The sequence below is a fragment of the Terrapene carolina genome, unplaced genomic scaffold (genome assembly GCF_002925995.2).
Source record: "Terrapene carolina triunguis isolate 2854851 unplaced genomic scaffold, T_m_triunguis-2.0 Scaffold231, whole genome shotgun sequence".
Taxonomy (NCBI): Eukaryota; Metazoa; Chordata; order Testudines; family Emydidae; genus Terrapene; species Terrapene triunguis.
The window spans coordinates 934850-952845 of record NW_020664582.1 but is presented as its reverse complement, the minus strand read 5'-3'; the positions used below and the strand labels follow the sequence as shown (position 1 = coordinate 952845).

The following is a 17996-nucleotide window of genomic DNA, read 5'->3' as shown; positions in this document are numbered from 1 at the left end:
GAAAACCCTATTAGTTTACAAAGCTCCCGTTGGAGCTTTGAAACATTCGATAACACCAACGTGCACAGAAATGGAAGGGGGCCGGTGTCCAGGACTGACTGGTCTCTTGAAAAGGCAGATTCCTCCAGGGAATGTGTTGGGATAATCCTGAAGACTGAACCAAGTACAATCACGGGGCTGGTGCTCTTATCTGTTCCTGAAGAACCTTTGTGGGGGAATCATGAGCATCAGCAAACACAGACTAATGAGGACTGTTGCACCAGCCAGTGACACCACGGTTGATGGTGTCACACCAGGCCTCATGTAGTGAAATTCCCAGATCTGGCTCAATCTGTAAATCTACGAATATCTGGAATGGCCTAGCAGGCAATGCCAGGTAGCGTCAGGGCATGAAACATTTCACCCCCTGATGGAGCCTTTGAGGGCATCCTGGGGTGTTTTTTGTTCATCCTGGTGACATGGCCGAAGAGCAGGCAATGCTGTTTTGAATACAACGAGCGTTTGAAGGAAGGCCAGCTCGCTGTGCGATTATAATGTTTCACACAAAGTCAAACCGCTTCATTATGCTCAGGATTTGGTCTGAGAGCACATCTAGGCAGACGTCCTTTGTGGAGAATGCTGAATGTCAATGTGATTGGTTGAGCAGCGGATAGTGGTTTTTATCTTGATACTTGGTGGGACCTCTGTACACAATCTTTTATTTGGCATAGTACCAGCAAACAGCCAAATGCTGGAAGCTTGGCATAAGGGGCAGAGCAGTTTATGCACATGGGTTTTATATTATTGTAAACAATAATGATTGGTTGGTTATTCACTGAGATTAACAAAAGTTTTACTAAGTGGCAGCTCCAAACAGGAAGAAGGTGAACACACTGGTGCCACAAGGAAGAACTCCATCCCTCAGTGACACCCAGGGCATGGAAAAACTAAATGCCACATTTCAACAGCTGCTCTGAAATGGCATGCTTCCCCCAGAGACCTAGCTTCACATTGGCTATTCTAGCTCGGCCGAAGCCTTGTTAGCAGGACCATGTTCTGCTGATACTGAAGGATCATCAATAATTGGATTAATAATAAAAATAACGGTTCCGTCAGAGCTTTCACCATCTTTCTCTTCCACAATCAGGTGCAAATCCAGGGTGCCCACTAACACGGTGCTCACTCCAACCACCGATTTATTTTAATCCCTCGTAAATAGGACTCCCCTCATACAAATGGATTTTCTGTTTATTGATCGGCACGAATGGTTGGACCAGTGAGGTGAAAGCTTGGAATCCTGCTACAGGACATCTAGTTAGTAGCTGCCCAATGGGGAAAGTGACAAAGTCCAAATTTTTGCAGCTCCCACAAATCCTTCCTTACAGTAACATTACCTTACTGGCAATAGTAGGGAAATGCTGAAAACAGAAGTCTAGAGCCAGTTAGATTTGTCCTTCAACAATCGCTGTCACTCTGGGGGAAACATAAGATATACCTAATGGAACATAGCTCAGGTAGTCCATCCCATATCTCCAAAGAGCATGAAGGGGACAACTGAACAGCCTCATTATCTCCATGCTGCCTAAGCTGTATCATTGGTGAACAACGTACTGTACCAGCGTTTCTCTTACGTACAGATTTCGGAGCCACGTATCCCCCAGGCACCATGCCGATACCAGTAGAGAGTTCGAACAGGTCGTTGAGTCCACTGCTAACCACAGCGGGGGTGGGTGAAGGGGCAAAAGTCGCAGGCACAGAGGATGGAATGAAGGTCTGTCCCACCTGAAAGAGTTAGGAAGAAAGGGTAGCGATGAACAGTGCACATGTAGAATGCTGCTTATTAAACAAGGCATGAATTTGGGCAATATCCTGAATATTTTAAAGCACTTTACAGCTTCCCTGCTGAATTATCAAGAGTGCTAAATAATGCATTTGTATTCCAATGCTCTTGGAGACTAATCCCTGCAATCTGTGCTGTCACCTTAACCACATGATATCCTTGAAACCACCACTAGTGGTTCCCCCCCGCCCCCCATGTAGGAAAAAAAAAGACCTCTAGGCTCAAGAGGATACATTTTACAGAACAAGACTGCATATGCCTGGCAAAAGGACAAGATAATCTAAATCCTTTTCCTTTCTCCATGCTAATTGCCACGATTGCACTGAATTCATACCAAAGGACTTTGCATATCCAGAAATTGTGGTGGAGCCATGATCCAGCTGGGTGCAGAGGGTCATGCCATCCCAGCAGAGCAGGAGCTCTCTCTATTCTTAGTACCATGATCAAAAACGGTTCACTCCTCTGCAGACTGGAGATCTAGTCCCATTTGCTCGCCAGGAACGGAAAGCCGCTGCTAGAGAAGTTCGGTCATTTCCCTGAAGGACTTAGTTATAAACAGCAGGAGACCAGGGCCATTCTAATGAAGACAATAGCTCTGCCTCCTTTTGCTCATTAGAGTCAGGAGAGGGGGACTCTCTCTCCAGAGATGGCAGCTCCAGTCCTGAAGAACTCACCTGGGGACCCGACCACTTTTGAAGGACCCACTACCATTCACTATGGTGATAACCGTCTGTTTTCACAAACACGGTGGTTTAGTAAAGCAGCAGTGTGTGGGGGAAAGATTATATCAGAATTATTATATTAGGGGGAGCTTTTTTTACTGGAAAAAAATTGATGGCACTTACTGCCGGACTTCCTCCAATGCCCCCGCCAAGGTCACTGCCAAGCTGAAAGAGAGAAAGGAGAGAGAGAGAGAGAAGAGAAAGGCAGAGTTCATTTGAGCTAGGTATTGGTTGCCAAGGATAGAGTTTGCAGTTCACTCAACTGAACCGCTGCAAACACGTCTCATGCATTCACCATGCACAGGACAGATGAACACTGTGTGTTGTGAAAGCACATACAGTGGGGGTTTCTTAAGCTAATAAAGCTGCTTAGAGAAGAAGCTGGTGAATAAACTAACACCTTGTAATGTTTCAGATAAACATGTTTCAATCCATCTTCCCACTGGGACTGAGTCCACATCTTAAAAAAAAAAAAGAGGAGTACTCTGAAGGTTGATCAATTAAAAAGCCAATCCAAGCTCTGACCTATCATCTATTTTGCAAAGTCTGTGCAATTCTTCGTGTGTTTCACGCACCAGTGCTTTTCCATGAAACCCAAGTCAGCTACCAGCAGTCCTGAGCAGCTCTACAAAAATCCAGGAGGGGTAACCATGATGGAAGATAAAACTGACAAGCTTTGGGGTTCTAGGGAGTTGTTTCTAGAGTGCAGAAAAAGCAAAGACTTCACAATTGTTTAAACACACCTCGGCTGTATCCTTTTAATGTGCGACTAATTTTAATATCCAGGGAGAGGGATGTTGACTTCCAGTGTGACCACTGCTCATGCAAGCTCAGAAATACTGTCCTTCCCCGCTGGATCACCATGCCTTTGCAGTTTACCTTTAAGCCTTCCTTTGCTCTGTAAGCTTACCATGAACTTCCCTTGAAAAATGTTAGGATTGTTTGTCTGAAAGGGGTAAAGCCCATGATACAATTTCTGGATTTTCAAGAGAAAATTCAGTGCTGGGGTCAGCAGAGGTGACCAAAACCTGTGATCCCATGGGGATATCTACCTGAACACAGGTACAAGTAATACTATTGGTATCGCAGTGCTCCTGCACCGCGCATTTCTCAATTCCATCAATATTTATAACTAATGAGGCAATGTTGATCCATACTGAATATCTACCATAGATCCTCATTCTGCAGGCTTATCTTAGCTCACAAGCTTTTGCTAACAGGGCAGTGCTACGTATCTCACCACACAGTTTTCCAGTCACACATAGGACACAAGACACACGCTCTGACCACAAAGACAGACCACCACCGAAAAGAACAAGAGCGTACATGGAAAAATGCAGTGACAATCACATGGGGAAGGGTTGGCTTGCTGGGACAACACAGAATGTCATGTAGAAGGCTCTGCAGCTAAGTTTGGCCCATAGGTAAGTGGGGCTATTTGACAAACGGGATCATCAAAGATCCATGTGTGCTTGGTCCAGTGCTCATGGAGGAGGAGAACGAAGCGCGACAACACGGCCCAGAGCAGGCCCTGGAGCGGTGCAAGCTCAGAATCTGCAGGGCTCACGTACATCCCGTCCCCACCATATGGCACTTGTTCTTGGCCGTTACCGCCGCACTTTCTGGCAGCTCTCATAGCAAGTGTGTGTTTGTATTTTAAATTGGCCAACAGATGGCATATTAACCAATTGCTTTTTTCCTGCAGTGGATACAAATACGTTGGCTTGGGAACAAGCTTGGAGGCCTTTTTCAAGTCAAAGGCAGGGCCCTATTGGATGACGGCACGGCCACCTGAAATCCTCTGGCTTTAACCAACCCCTTCGTTGCTCTGGGTTTCCCCTCTTTCTATAGGTGCTGCAACTAGGGGTGCTGCCCCACTCTCTGGCTTGAAGTGGATTCCATCATATACACGGTTTAGTTTGGTTCAATGGCTCTCAGCACCCCCACTATACAAACTGTTCCAGACCCCCTACTTCTCTCAGGTATATCCTTCCATCTCCTACAGTAGCCGCCTAGCTCTAAAGACACAATGCTGCCTACCGCTAAAGGGGCATTAAAGAACATTGCAAAATTGCACTAGCCTCCCTCCTGGCCAGAAAATCTAAGCGCGCCCTGTCTAATGAAGCTTGCACCAAAAATCACTCCAAAACCCAGGTCTGCAACCCAGTAGCATAATCCTCCAGGCCCCCACACCGCAGCAACTGCTTCTTCATACACAGACCTCGATGCTTCGTGTAAGGAGAGAGAGCTGCTGGCATTCACAGGAAGCAGCATGGAGCTCCATTCTTTTTCAGCCTACAAGCGTGCAGGGCTCAAGTGATCAGTTCTCCCGGTTTACGTCAGAGACAACAGACGAGGTGAATGATTTTAGTGTGAAGTAAGAGGCGCGGTGAAAGGCCTAAAACGCCGATTAATACTGAGCTTGCAAAATGGGGTTTATTAATCTTCTGGCTGCCGAGTTCCTAACCATTCGAATAGGTCCGTCTGACACAGCAGGGGACTGCTATGCAAACAGCTCTCTCAGTCTGAGCCATATCGTAGAAGAAAAGACCTGAACACGTCTGCATTAGGACTGGCTTGCCACATAATCGCATGTAACTATTACACCTCCTCTCACTTTATATTCTTGCTTGTAGGTGTCAGCCAGCTCTGCACTCTACATCAAAAAAGCAGCGAAGTCCAGGGGAAAAAAACAAACAGAACAAATGGAAGGAAAAGCTGCAAGACCTGGTCATAACAGACTCATTTCTAAATGTTATCGCAGGGGAGTGGAGTTTCTGGGACCCTTGTCTGATGAAAGAAAAAAAAAACCACTCCCATCATGCAGCAAAGATCTTATATAAAGTACTATGGAAATGATTGGGAATAATTCTGCATAATTGAGACAGATGTTTATCAGCTTTTTATCAGTTTCTTACTCAGCTCATCTTGGAAAGCCACAGGCTCGAAATTCAAGCTTGAAAGACAACAATCAATTCTTTGAAACGCTGGCAACCGCGCTGTGCGCTGCCGGTCTGCGAGTGCAGTGGGAAATCTCAGAGATTGGACAAAGCACGGCTTGTAAATATCAGGAGCTCCCAACGGCAGTCTCCTCTTTGAAGGAATTCCAGATTTATGGTTCTCCATCAGAGCAGGCACAGAAGCTTTCCCATCAAGGTGCAATCCCTGACCCCGAGAACTATGTGGTGGGAACATAATTCCTTGTAGGGATCACCCATGCCAGACAGGTTGAAGGGAAGGAGCCAGATTAAAGGCAGTCCTCCTGCCAGTGGTGGTGAAGGGATATGTTCTGCATGGACAACAGAGGCCTGAGAGAGGAGCAGGAGCACCTATTTCTCATTGCTGAGGGCCAAGGAAATGTGAGGCAGGGTTTCTGGCCTAGAGAATTTCCCTTATCCCTCCTTAAACGTTTTATTTGCATTCATCCCCTTGAGTTGCTGCCTCCTGGCCATGTCTTTCCAAACAGAAGCAGCTCTGACCTACATCCCTCTGACGCCTCTCAGTCTCTCTCAACCCACCTTAAAGGTTCTCTGCACAGCAATGCAAAGGCCTCCGTCTCCGTTGGTTCATATGCACGGGACAAAACTCAGCTGATGCATAATATGCCAACTGCTGTGCCGGCCCGGAGGCCCTGGGACAGACAAAGGCGATGCCCCACTATGACCTAGAGCTGTAACTCCCCGGCTCATGTACTTGCGCCTGACACCGGCATGCATGGCATGGCTGAGAGGTGCCTCTGCTGCTGCTACCGCGGTTACGCTGCCATGTGTACACAAGCAGAGGGATCACACCCCTACCTCGTTGTTAGAGATAGCCCAAGTCCTCTTCGACAGAGGCACCGCTGTCTATACAGTGTGTTGGAGAGGGAAACTGACACACACACCTGGTTTAAATTGTGATTGATGCAGAAGAAATGCAACAGGTTCCCAATTGAGCCCAGGACAACCTATGCACACGAAGATCAGTCTCAACTGGAGCACCTGTTGACTTGATACTGCTTCCCCTGCCCCCATCTTTCCTAGGTATCTATAAACGTCTCCGGTTTAGAGACCACCGTTCCAGCCTGCTTGTTCCCTCTGCCGGGGGGTGGGGGGGAGAGGAGAGAGGAGGGAGGGAAGTTTAATATGAACTCAAAAGATGGAGGTGATAACAGTGATGTGTATGAGTAACGAAGAGAAAGGAGGCAGACAGCGAGAACAGGAACCAATTACCCATTGAGTGTCCTCTCCCATCTGCAGTGACAGGCAGAATGCAGAAGGAAAGAAGCAGATATTAGTCAAGCGTAAAGCAATGCTGAACAAATTCCCTGGAGAGCTGGCAGCATCTGTTAACCATTTCCATTCATTTTAACATCAGGTGTCTAACTGGCCAGCCGTCCTTAGCAGGAAACACAATGCACCCCATGCTACATAGGAGCAGACAATTAAAGACAGATCCGCTTAGATTAGAAAAGAACTGGATTACCACCACACCTTGCCCTGCCCAGCCTGACCAATTCTTACTATTTCGGTAGGACGGGGAAACAACCACCGCCCTTAGCATCATGGGTGACCATCTCTGGGGACCTGAGGCTTGATCACAAGCAACTGCAAATAGCTTGGAGAGCTTGCCGGATTGGCAGCCTGGCATTGTCCTGAAGGTCACACTGCCAGAAACAGGAACTCCTTTTCCATGACTGAAGTACTTCCCCCAGAGCAGCCATTTCGGAGAAGGAGGGTGGCAAGCAGGCAGCCACAGAGTTACTGGACATAGCAAGGACTGCCTTCAATTATATCTACCTAGCTACACATATGGTCCCACCACTGTAATATCCTAGAAGCCACTACAAACTAGAGGAAGGTGCCAGACCTCCAGACAGCAGCAATAGTAGCCCTGAACCTCAAACAACCGCAACATCTCTGCTTTATGTTAACTGGCTCGGATGACGCTGCAGATGCTCTGCAGTTAAAGAGCAACTTGTCCTGCAATTTTATTCCACTGCAAGCAGTTACACTGACTTGCACTCCCACATGACACGCCAGCCCCTATTTGCGTGTTAACGGTGCTCTGTAAGGACAGAACTCGAAGATGTCTGTGCAATATACGTGGATTACAGGCTTCCTCAGCCACGTCTGCAATGTTACGTGAGGTATGCCGAGAATCTAGTCCAGGTGCAGAGTGAGAAGGGATGGAGTTACTGACAGGAGCTGCAACAACCGGGGTCCAAAAACAGAATCGTCCTTGGTCACAGGATTGCTAGATCTGTCGATGCAGCTATGTAATACATGGAGTCTTACTTAATCTGCGGGCTAACAGGAGACACATGATTCTATTCATCTAACTACGTTGTCATGGTTCAGGGAGTTAGATGAAAACGCTATGTTACTAAGAACGTGCGCAATGTGAATCTGCCTAACAGCAAGGAAAACAAAGCGTTTTCTGAATAGCATCAATTGGATTTGGTTGGCTAAACAGCTGAGACGCAAACTGTTGCCAGTATGAGGATTGATTTGGGCTCATTTTATTTAAGGCACAGTTCTAGCTGCAAAGGGATTTGGGTGTGTGCCGCATCCATAGACCTCCTTGAAGCTGTCAGACACATTTCAGTTTGCAACCTCTTTTCTTTGGTTCACACGTGGGCATTTTCAATATGCAAGCTAATGGACTCTCTTCTCTTTTCTCAACAACAAGATCTGGGGGCCTGTAGAAAGACAGTTATGTCAGCGCACAATCAGACAGTACACTGTTAATGGAGCGGTCACACGAACAATGCAAAGGAAGGACCATTGATTTCAGTGGCACTTATTGTCATACTACTTGGTCCTTTAGGGGCGCCTCCATCAGAGGATCTCAAAACTATTTATTAGCTATTTAGTTTGATTTAAATAGTAAAAGGAGGTGCCCATAAAAAGCTCAAGGTACCACAACGCTTAATTTAACATAACCCCAGCAGCATTAAACAATCAGACAGGAATGCAGACAGCCACCAGAGCTCCTTTCCATCCCAGCACTGATCCAAGAACATGCTTTTAACAATCCTAAAACCCCATCAAGTATGTGTCTTTTGCGGTGTGCCCAGTTCATCACCAAATTTGGGCCATTTCTTTAACCTCTGAGGATAGGACAAGAAGCAATGGGAGGTTTAGGTTGGACATTAGGAAAAACTTCCTAACTGTCAGGTTGGTTAAGCACTGGAATAAATTGCCCCGGGAGGTTGTGGAATCTTCATCATTGGAGGTTTTTAAGAGCAGGTTAGACAAATACCTGTCAGGGATGGTCTAGATAATATGTAGTCCTGCCATGAGTGCAGGGGACTGGACTAGATGACCTCCTGAGGTCCCTTTCAGTCCTACGATTCTATGAACTAAGACTTACAACAGCCCTGGGAAATTGGGAATTATCACCCCCATTTTGTAGAACTGAGGCACAGGTAAGTTTAAATTACTTGCTCAAGGTCACCAAGCAAGTCAGTTGCAGAGCCCGGAACAAGGACCGACCCCTAGTCCAGGGTTTTAACCGTTAGATGAGGTTCCTGCTCTAACAGAGCCAAAATACAGACAAAGCAAGAACCATTAAGGCAAGTAATTAGAGCAGATGTGTGTAAAATAATAACATGGTTTAACTCTTTAAAACTAAATTACTGACGGGGGGCTCGTTCCCACTGGGGACTAATGGGCAGGCCTCTATCATTTAAAAAAGAAGAACAAAGCTGGTTTTTTTGAAGGAACACAGTCATCTGAAGCTAGCCAGCCGGGTATGCACCTAATGCCAGGCACCCCGAATTTCCCAGCTGCAAAGCACAGATGGGACATGAATGGGCACAGGACTGTTGATGCCGAAGGACTGGTAACATCAGAGGCTCAATTCAGTGGCTGCTGCTAACCAGCATTTGTGATCTGCCAGTGCAGAGGAGCGTGGGCAACAAGCGCAGAGCAGAACACGATGCCGCTTCCAAGGGTGGCAGGCAAATCGGTGGCACCGCAGGCATGGGTCACGCAAAACCCAACAGCGTTAACATCACTTCGCAGAAAACCATGGGGCTCCAGGAGGCTGAGTCGTTCATTTAGAGATCACCTCTGCCACCAAGTGAGACTGAGCGGCACTGAGTCCAATCACATCATAAAGCTGAGCGGATGCACCTGAAATGGACTCTCGCCCAAGTCTGCCAAGACATGGTGCTTCAGGAAGGGACTGCAGGAAGTCTGTACATTCAGTGTTTATTACGCAGCTCTAGAATTCTGGGCATCAATCAGTATGACTGGCTGCCAGTCTTCTGCCAATAACTTTGTGGTAGATGGGCCATTAGAAAATTCTTTACCTAATAGACAAGCTGTCCATTTCGACAGGTTTACTGCCCTGGTGGTGAAAAGTGACTTGTCACATAACAGCTCCTGTTCAATGAAGAGGATCACATTGCCTATCATGTCTTGTTGCTTGTTTGTTCAACAAGAACATCTGACATTAGGCAGCTTTTCAAAGCAAAACCGTAACACAGGAATGATTCGTAAGGAATAACGACTATCATTACAGCTGCAGTATCGACTATCATTACAGCTGCAGTATCCAAGCTCTGTCTTACCAAGGGCCTTGTTAGCAAAACAGCCAGGAACTGGAAGACTGCATGTGATTTGCACAGAGTGCAGCCAGTAGAACCTAAGTTTCCTGCCTCCCAGCGCTGGCTCTAATCACTAGAAGATGGCTACCCTGAATTATAAACAGCTCACATCGGGTTGATGGGATAAACTTTGGCTGCTCCTCTGTTACAGACCCAGTATTTTTTAAATGTATGTTTTTCATTTATAACATGCCCTGAGCACACTCCCTCTACGTATGGGCCACACTATAGCTATATCTCCATATTGCTCTGTTACACTGTAACTCGCTATTTAGATAAAATACGAGTTATTTGCTAAAGAAATTAACCTATCAAATGGCTGGAAGTCTCACATGCCATAAGAGACCAGGCCTGGCAAAGCTGAGGGAGGAATTCAATGAAGTGCACAGGATTAATTTGCTGTGTATCAAGTTTCGCACAATCTTGTCACCATTCAAATGCCTGGAAAAGAAATCAATCTGTTAAAAAAAATTAAAACATAAATGATAATTTGCAGTGAAACTTGCTCATCGGGCTGTTTCTTCTCTGCATCAATCTTGCTGGGTCTTTCGTGTCTTGTTTCTCTGCACACTGAGCATATCCCTCTGAAGTGAAACACCTCTCCGTAGAAAGCCTGCATTTGGTGAAGGCGCTATATCTGTAATGGGCAATGCTTGAGAGCAGCATCTTTACCTACTCAGATTAATGCCCGGCACCTTGACTGAAGAAAAGACTTATTTAGCTGAGGGATTCTGCCAGCAGTCTAAAATAAAAGATGTCCCGTTCTAGTCATTCAATTACCAGTGCATTCTCATTAATCGCAGCCACGGAGATGGGTTTCACCACATACGAGATTGGACGTTTGCTGGGCCATTTCTCTCCACAATGATCGAGAGAGGTTTGCAATATTTACAGAGCAGTTAACTTACAGACACGGAGCTGCTTGGGGCATTTAACCTCCGTCAGGCCACTGTCTACCCACTCTGCACTTCGGGCTGCAGGGCCTTGCTAAAGACATGTGGCATAGGCTGGATGTTTGTTGCATTCAAATAACCACCACTCCCATACCTTCCTCTGCAGCAAGGAGTCTACTGGTGGGGAGGGGCCGGGCAATTTCTAGAGAGAGGAAGGAAAAGCAGAGGGGACGAGGAAGCAGATGAAAACAGGAGGGGAGGTGGACAGAGGAGACTAATGGTAGGTTAGGGAGTGGAGTCTCACAAAAGGAGAGGTGCCCGTGCGTGTCAGCTCAGGACCCACACAGTGGCTCTCTCTCTAGGCAGCAAGGACTGAGTGGCACAGCTGCAGCATGAGTTGAGGAAAGAAACGTCGTTCACGTCACGCCTTAGTATCCCTTCCCACAGCACAGACTGACCCCACAGAGCCATATTCAAATGGCCTTGGCAACTGGGAGAATACAGCGAAGGTCCCTGGAAGAGCCCTAAAACAATGAAGAGGGAGTCTCAAAGCAGGGAGAGAGACAGACTGCAATGTCAGGGCGAGGAAGAGAAACAAAATTCCAGGGGGACGTATGGATGGCAGAGGGAAGAAAAGTAATAACTGAGGAAGATGAGGTAGGTGATTCATTTTGGATCCCAAACTCATTATTAAACAGCATGAGCAGCCGAAAGGACCTCCCCTTTGCCCACGGCTCCCTTGCCACGTGATGATCCCTGGTTATGAGGCGGAGGATGGAAGTCTCTCCCTCCAGGAGACTCAATTCAATCCCCGTTTGGGTCGTTAAACTCGGACGTCCCATACACACGTACCGGTACCTACGCACACACAGCACGTCCAAAACAACACGCAGACAGAAACAGGTTAGTTTAGGGAAAGACGAGCAGTGAGGGAAGCCTGGGATATACACGGAGGAGAGTCACTTGTACATATCCCAGAGAGGGAGAAAACACAACAGGGACATTAGCTGCAGCGGCACATCACTAGTAAGCGTTTGGGGGAAGCGCCAACCGAAAGGTCGCTCTAGCACCGTGTCTGTAACTCATGCAGGCGACCATTTTATTTCCCTTGAAGTCTGAAACAGGGTGACCACTCTGCCGATACACAGCATTTTGTTAGAGGACACTGCATAGCCCCATGGATTTACTTTAACAGAAGCAAAACATTGAACAAGTGACAAGACTCTAGGCTTCCTGCTCCAACATTTGTGATTCCAAATGGGTCCCTATGTTAACATCTCCAACACCAACACTTATAGGAATCTTTTCCCAAAATCTGTTCTAATTAGGTTGTTATACTGCACCCATCTCTATGGTATTTGAGCCCAAACAATAACAAAGAAGCTGGGTGCACTGCACGCAGAGCACCAGAACTCTAGCTCTTATACAGTGCTTTCCATCAGTAGAGCATTATTCCCATTTTACAGATAGGGAAACTAAGGCAAAGACAGAGGGGAAGTGACTTGCCCAAAGTCACCCAGCAGGCCAGTGGCAGGAATAGAACCCAGGTCTCCTGCGTCCCAGTCCAGTACTCCACCCACGAGATCATACTGCAATACAGAGGGATTTGTGTCGCTCTTTGGAGCTGCCGCGGGTGGCACTGTTTCGTGGAAGGTTTGGATGCAATTCAAGAAATTGAGATTCTTAGTTCCTGGTCATTCTTGCAAAGCGTGGCAGTGGGCTCCTCAGAATTGCAGCCTGCCTTCTCCACTGGTGTGAAGTGCAGACACACAAACCTCTGCTCCGCCCGTGTGGAGAGACAGAGCTCAGGCTGACACATCTGACCTCTGCCAGCTATTAAAGGTCACCGGGTTTCCAGTTCATTAGCCAGTGAAATGCTAGGACTGGATGTGTGTGTTTAATGACCGTTTTACTAAGATTACTAGAGCGAATGGAGTATTTGGTTGCATCAGGGTCCATTCAAGTGCATGACAAACCTCCCACTTCTAACCCGTCTCATGTTAGAAGGCGGATTACACAGTGCTAAAGGCTAAGTGTGTTGCTGTTTGTTACTGCATGGCTGTCACAGGTTGAGGACCACCCCACCCTGCTCTCTCTCCATAATCAATCTCCCCTTTTTCATGATATTCTCATTACCGCTTCTGCCCAGCTTCCCTCCCTGGAGTGGAGGCATCGTGTATTTTCTCTTGCTCCGGAGCTTGGCCCTTTTAGGATTTGAATATCACCTTGCGAGCTGCTCCGGAGAAAGGGAGAACTAGGCAGAGCAGTGGAGTGCTTCTCCTGGCCTACCCGCAATTAACATGTCACCGATACTAAACCAAGACATGCTCTGGAGAATACACAAACAGGATGATGTGAGGCTGGTATAGCTGCATACAGCAGGCCATAAAGATGGACCTTTTAACAGGATTCACTGAAACTGGAGGGCAACACAAAGATCCTTTTGAAGAGAAGCCAGGGTATTTTAAAAAGCACTGGTCCTTGTAAAATAAGCAAGGTCCTTGTAAAAGGTCCTTGCAAAATAAAAGCAACTCCTTAGTCCCCCTTCCCAGTCAGAGAGTGCATGAAACAGACCTACCAACGTACAGCGGGATTCTACAGCAGGTGACAACATCCCTTTTACTAAGGGAAGAATCTGGCAGCAAACCGGCCTGGAAGTAAAAATGGCCAAGTGTTCTGAGCCTTTCTGATTTGCCTTTGGGCTCAGGGCGGCAAGCACCAAGGAGAGTGAAAAACCAAGGTCTTGCCAACGGCACAGACCATGAATGGTTCCTCCAGTGATTTGTTATTTCCTACCAGCTGAAAGTGAGTAGAGACAGTGCTTACCAAGCTGTCCAGCCCGCCTCCCAGGAGATCCACAGCACCCATCTGCATGGAGGATACTTGGGGTACATTCACTGGGGGGCCCAGGTCAAGGTTCAGAAGGTCACCCAGAAGGTCACCCTGCGATGGAATAACCTGAGGCTGCTCCAAGTTTGTAGTGGTAGTGGTTCCCACTGGGCTGTCTCCCGCATCAGTGCTGCAAGGGGCGAGAAGCAAAATGAATAAAGGAGAATGGTTAGTCACCTTTGTTACTGGCTTTGGAGCACCGGGGAGAAAACAAGGCAGAAACAGGTGACCCATGAACAGTAGCCAAACAGTTCAAAGTAATAGTGTTCCATACGGACAACTGACAAACCAATTCTGTTACAACCCCAATCGGAGGTGACAAAACTGGAGCTTCGGTACATGCTCTGAGATCTGAGGACCTTCCACTGGTCAGACAAGTCCCACAACTCAAGAAGAGGGAAATTTCAGAGGTAAAATCAGACAGGAACCTCAGATTCAGCACAGCTGTTATTGGGAGAGGTGGCCCCAAACTCCTCCAAAATAGGAGCCATGAATAAAACACAAACTAAAACATAATAAAGATTTGCCCTACTGAGAGGGATTCTCTGGGAGATTAATATGATCCTGTCTACTGGGCCTACGAAGGAATGTACAACCTTGGGGGAAAATGCACAGGTTTTGCTAAGGAGGAAGCTTATTATTCTAGTGGGGACTACCAAGTAAGTTTCCTTAGAGGTCTGTCACTCTAGTTGCCCCAGGACCCAATGAGAAATTTACAAGAAAGATACTGCAGATCAATTCAGCTGATGTTAAAACACAATAAAATATCATGCTCAGAACATCTCCCCACACTGGACTTTCTCCTTAAAAGCTTTTTGTCCATAACTTGGGATTTTCCTACGAGATTCAAAGGAGTAAAGAATGACATGTTTATTAAGGACATGGATACATGCTATAATGCTGGGTTTTTTTGCCCTGGGACTACAGCAAGAGGGTTACATTTTCCAAAACTGCCACCTGAATTAATATATTTGGGCTTTCCCAGGACAACAGCATCACTCCAGGGTCCTGTGTCCTAATCTAACCAGTCCCTTTTTGCCACTCCCAGAGCAGAACAGCAGCAAGCGCTTGTTGGAGCACAGGTGATGGTCGGTCTACCTTTGCAGACAGAAACCTCCCACCCACGTCTCCCACCTGCAGTGGCGTAGAGAGGAGATGGGAGCAACAGTGTGGACAAATCCCTGGAAGCTAGAGCGCGTGTGATGCTCCACCTGAGTTGTGCACAACTCCCTCTTCCGAGCTGCTCCTCTGGCCCTCAGTATTTCCTCCACGAGGCCCTACAGGTAACCCCTTTGGTACATATGCGGGTTGGTGGAGCATGACCAGAAACAGCTGACCAGCTGTGAGCTGCCCACAACGTGGCGGGGTGCTGGGACACAGATAAATGCCAGCCCAGTGCTTTGTTTAAGTGACAATACACTCCCTAATACATGCAATACCCTTCACGCTGCTGACACCAACTATTACTAATTTCTCATAGGACTAGGCCCACAGGTCTCATAGGACTTAACCAGCTAGTTCTGCCCCCCAATCAAGACAACTGGGGCACGGTAACCCTCATAACATGACAACACAGATCTCTGCACAGCTCATTCCACTCCTCCTCAATTTCACTATGCAGTTTGAGAGGGAAAAAACCTCATTAACTTAAGCTGGTGGCAAACAGCATTGCTAAGGGGTCCTGCTTCGAAAAGGCATTATTCATAGCATAAAAGAAACCAAGATCCCACCCAAGCTACTGGGTGAAAAGCTAAGCCACTATCTTCCACTAGGCAACCTTAGCTTGCCGTATGCAAATGAACAGACTTCCCAGTGTTTTCAGCATTAGGAAAACGCGAGTCAGTTTTCTAGCATTCAGTAAGAGGACACCCTGTGCGCATGAATTCACTCTCCCCACAGCAGGGCCCCCGACAGGCTGCTTATTATGAAGACATGATTGAAGGCGGTAATTTGGCTCACAGCAGCAATGCTGCACAGGAGGCCGTTGCATGAGCTTGATCAATCTGTCCTTCGTCTGGGAGTAAGGAGGATCGTTAGAGTCAGGGCCGGCTCCAGGCACCAGCTTAACAAGCAGGTGCTTGGGGCGGCCAAGGGAGCGGTGCGGCACCTGCGGCAATTCGGGGGCGGCAGGTCCCTCACTCCCTCTAGGAGCGAAGGACCTGCCACTGAACTGCCGCCGCCGATGGCGGCTTTTTTTTTTTTTTCCCCCCAATTGCCGCCGCCGGACTCTCTGTTAGGCTGACCTCAAGCAGAGGAAACATGGCTTGCCACGGAACGCCAGCACTCACTTTTAATTTATGAAGGATGCCGGAGCCCGGCATCAGAATTTAAGGGACTTCTTAAAATTTTCATTTCCCCCTCTTTTTTCCTACTGCTGCTGCTGCTGAAGCCAGAGTTGTTTTCGGCCCAGACAACAGGTCATTAAGTAGCAAACAATACCAGAGCAATGCAGAGATATGAAACATAGCAACCTTGAAAGAGCAGAGTGGGTGGGCTGGCTGAGTAGCAGCTGCCAGTGTCAAGTCAGATAAGCAACGTGCACTGGGAGCGGATAAAGATAGAGCTCTCGGTGACAAGTCGACTTGGTTAGACAAGTCAGCTTCTGCAATGATGTGAAGAGCACTGCGCAAGAGAGCTGGTCACACTGTGGATTTGAGCTGCTTATAGGATCAACACCTCCACTATTCTGGAGAGCCTGTGGGTGGGAATAGTACCTGAGCAGTGCAGCCATAACTTCCCCTACCTCCTTGCACACTAGTACTGTACTATACATCAAAACACAGGTCTCCTAAATGGGCTTGTTACCGCAGGCCCTGGGGCAGTCCTGCCAGGCGATGTTTCATAACCAGGAAAAAGGCAATTCAACATCCCCAAGTCAGTCAAGCTACTGCTACTCTTAACAGCTAAAAGAGTTTCTGTATGCATGGAAGGATGGTGTTAGAAAACAGCAAAGAAACAATCTAGAAGCTCAGAGGCTACAACTATCATGGGACAGGCTCTGAGATGGCTCGACGAATGCTTTGTGGACATCTCTGCAACTGGAAAAAAATCTAGCTTTTGTAGCAGGCCCTTGCATCTTTTTAGTGGGCTTGTTAGGGGGAAAGAAAACAGCAGCCCTCTGACGCCCTCCGTGGCTGCTCCCGGCTTACCTTCCATGGTGAATTGGCAAGTGCTTGCGGTGGATTCCATGGCTGCCCTCAACAAAAGCGTTGGGTGGTTTGTGGTACACGGAAGCCAGTGACCCGATGTGGCAGATCAGCTCATCCAGCAGCGTCGGCTCGATCAGGTCAGTCTCCTCAGAAATCAGAGGTTTTTCCGATAAGACCACTTCTTTGGCAGTCACGGGATCCGTGGAGAGAAGGCGCCAGTAGATATAGCCACGATCCCGCAGGTCTGGGTTGTCCGAATCCTGAGACAAAGCACTGCGTTACTCAAGGGGTTGAACAGGCTTGACCACTGCAACTATATCCTGCTTCTGCAGTAACCCTGCTTTCTTTCATTGAAACTACCCACTGGAAAAGCAGCCGCGACCAGGCTATAGATGCGATCGACAGACTGCTATTCTGTGGCAATCCCATCATCCTTAGCAATAAAAACTGCAGGGTCTGACCCCTTGCGCTCATTCCCAAACACAGCTAACCTATGTGGTCAGAGGGGAAAACCTCAGAACTTACATCTAATGGAATTTAAAAGGGATCAAGTCCTCAAGGTTACTCAGCACAGAAGTTGACGTCAAGCTTTAGAACTGACCCCCTGTAAAGTATCACAATTTCATTTCAAATGTGATCTTCAAAACGTCCTGAAGGACACACAGTCAAGACAGGAGGACAGGGGAAGGGGATCAAATTGGCTCCTTCAGCCACATACTAATAGAATATGCATGATACTGTGCATCATGAAAGACAATGATCAGGGATTCCTGGAAATACGTCTTACCCAAGGACACTGGTGGAACAAGACACACAACGCTGCAGGATGGGGCTGGTTTGCCTTTAATCATCTACCTTTATATCGAGAGCGTTTTTATGCCAGAAAGGTCTCATTTATTCCTCCATTTAGTTAATAAAATATATATGAGA

General features: G+C 47.4%; 1 protein-coding gene across 3 annotated transcripts in view; it reads right to left on the bottom strand.

Annotated features, from left to right (window-relative positions):
* AP2B1 (adaptor related protein complex 2 subunit beta 1) overlaps nucleotides 1-17996 on the bottom strand; it is a 98495-nt gene that overhangs the window by 35950 nt on the left and 44549 nt on the right. For 2 of the 3 annotated variants that reach the window (XM_026656418.2, XM_026656417.2), the window contains exons 13-16: nucleotides 17067-17326; nucleotides 13855-14047; nucleotides 2665-2706; nucleotides 1615-1761 (exon numbers count right to left, since the gene is read on the bottom strand). In XM_026656418.2, coding sequence (XP_026512203.1) covers nucleotides 1615-1761; nucleotides 2665-2706; nucleotides 13855-14047; nucleotides 17067-17326 — 642 coding nt within the window. The remainder of the gene's footprint in view (nucleotides 1-1614; nucleotides 1762-2664; nucleotides 2707-13854; nucleotides 14048-17066; nucleotides 17327-17996) is intronic. The other variant, XM_026656419.2, reaches the window with a different exon arrangement.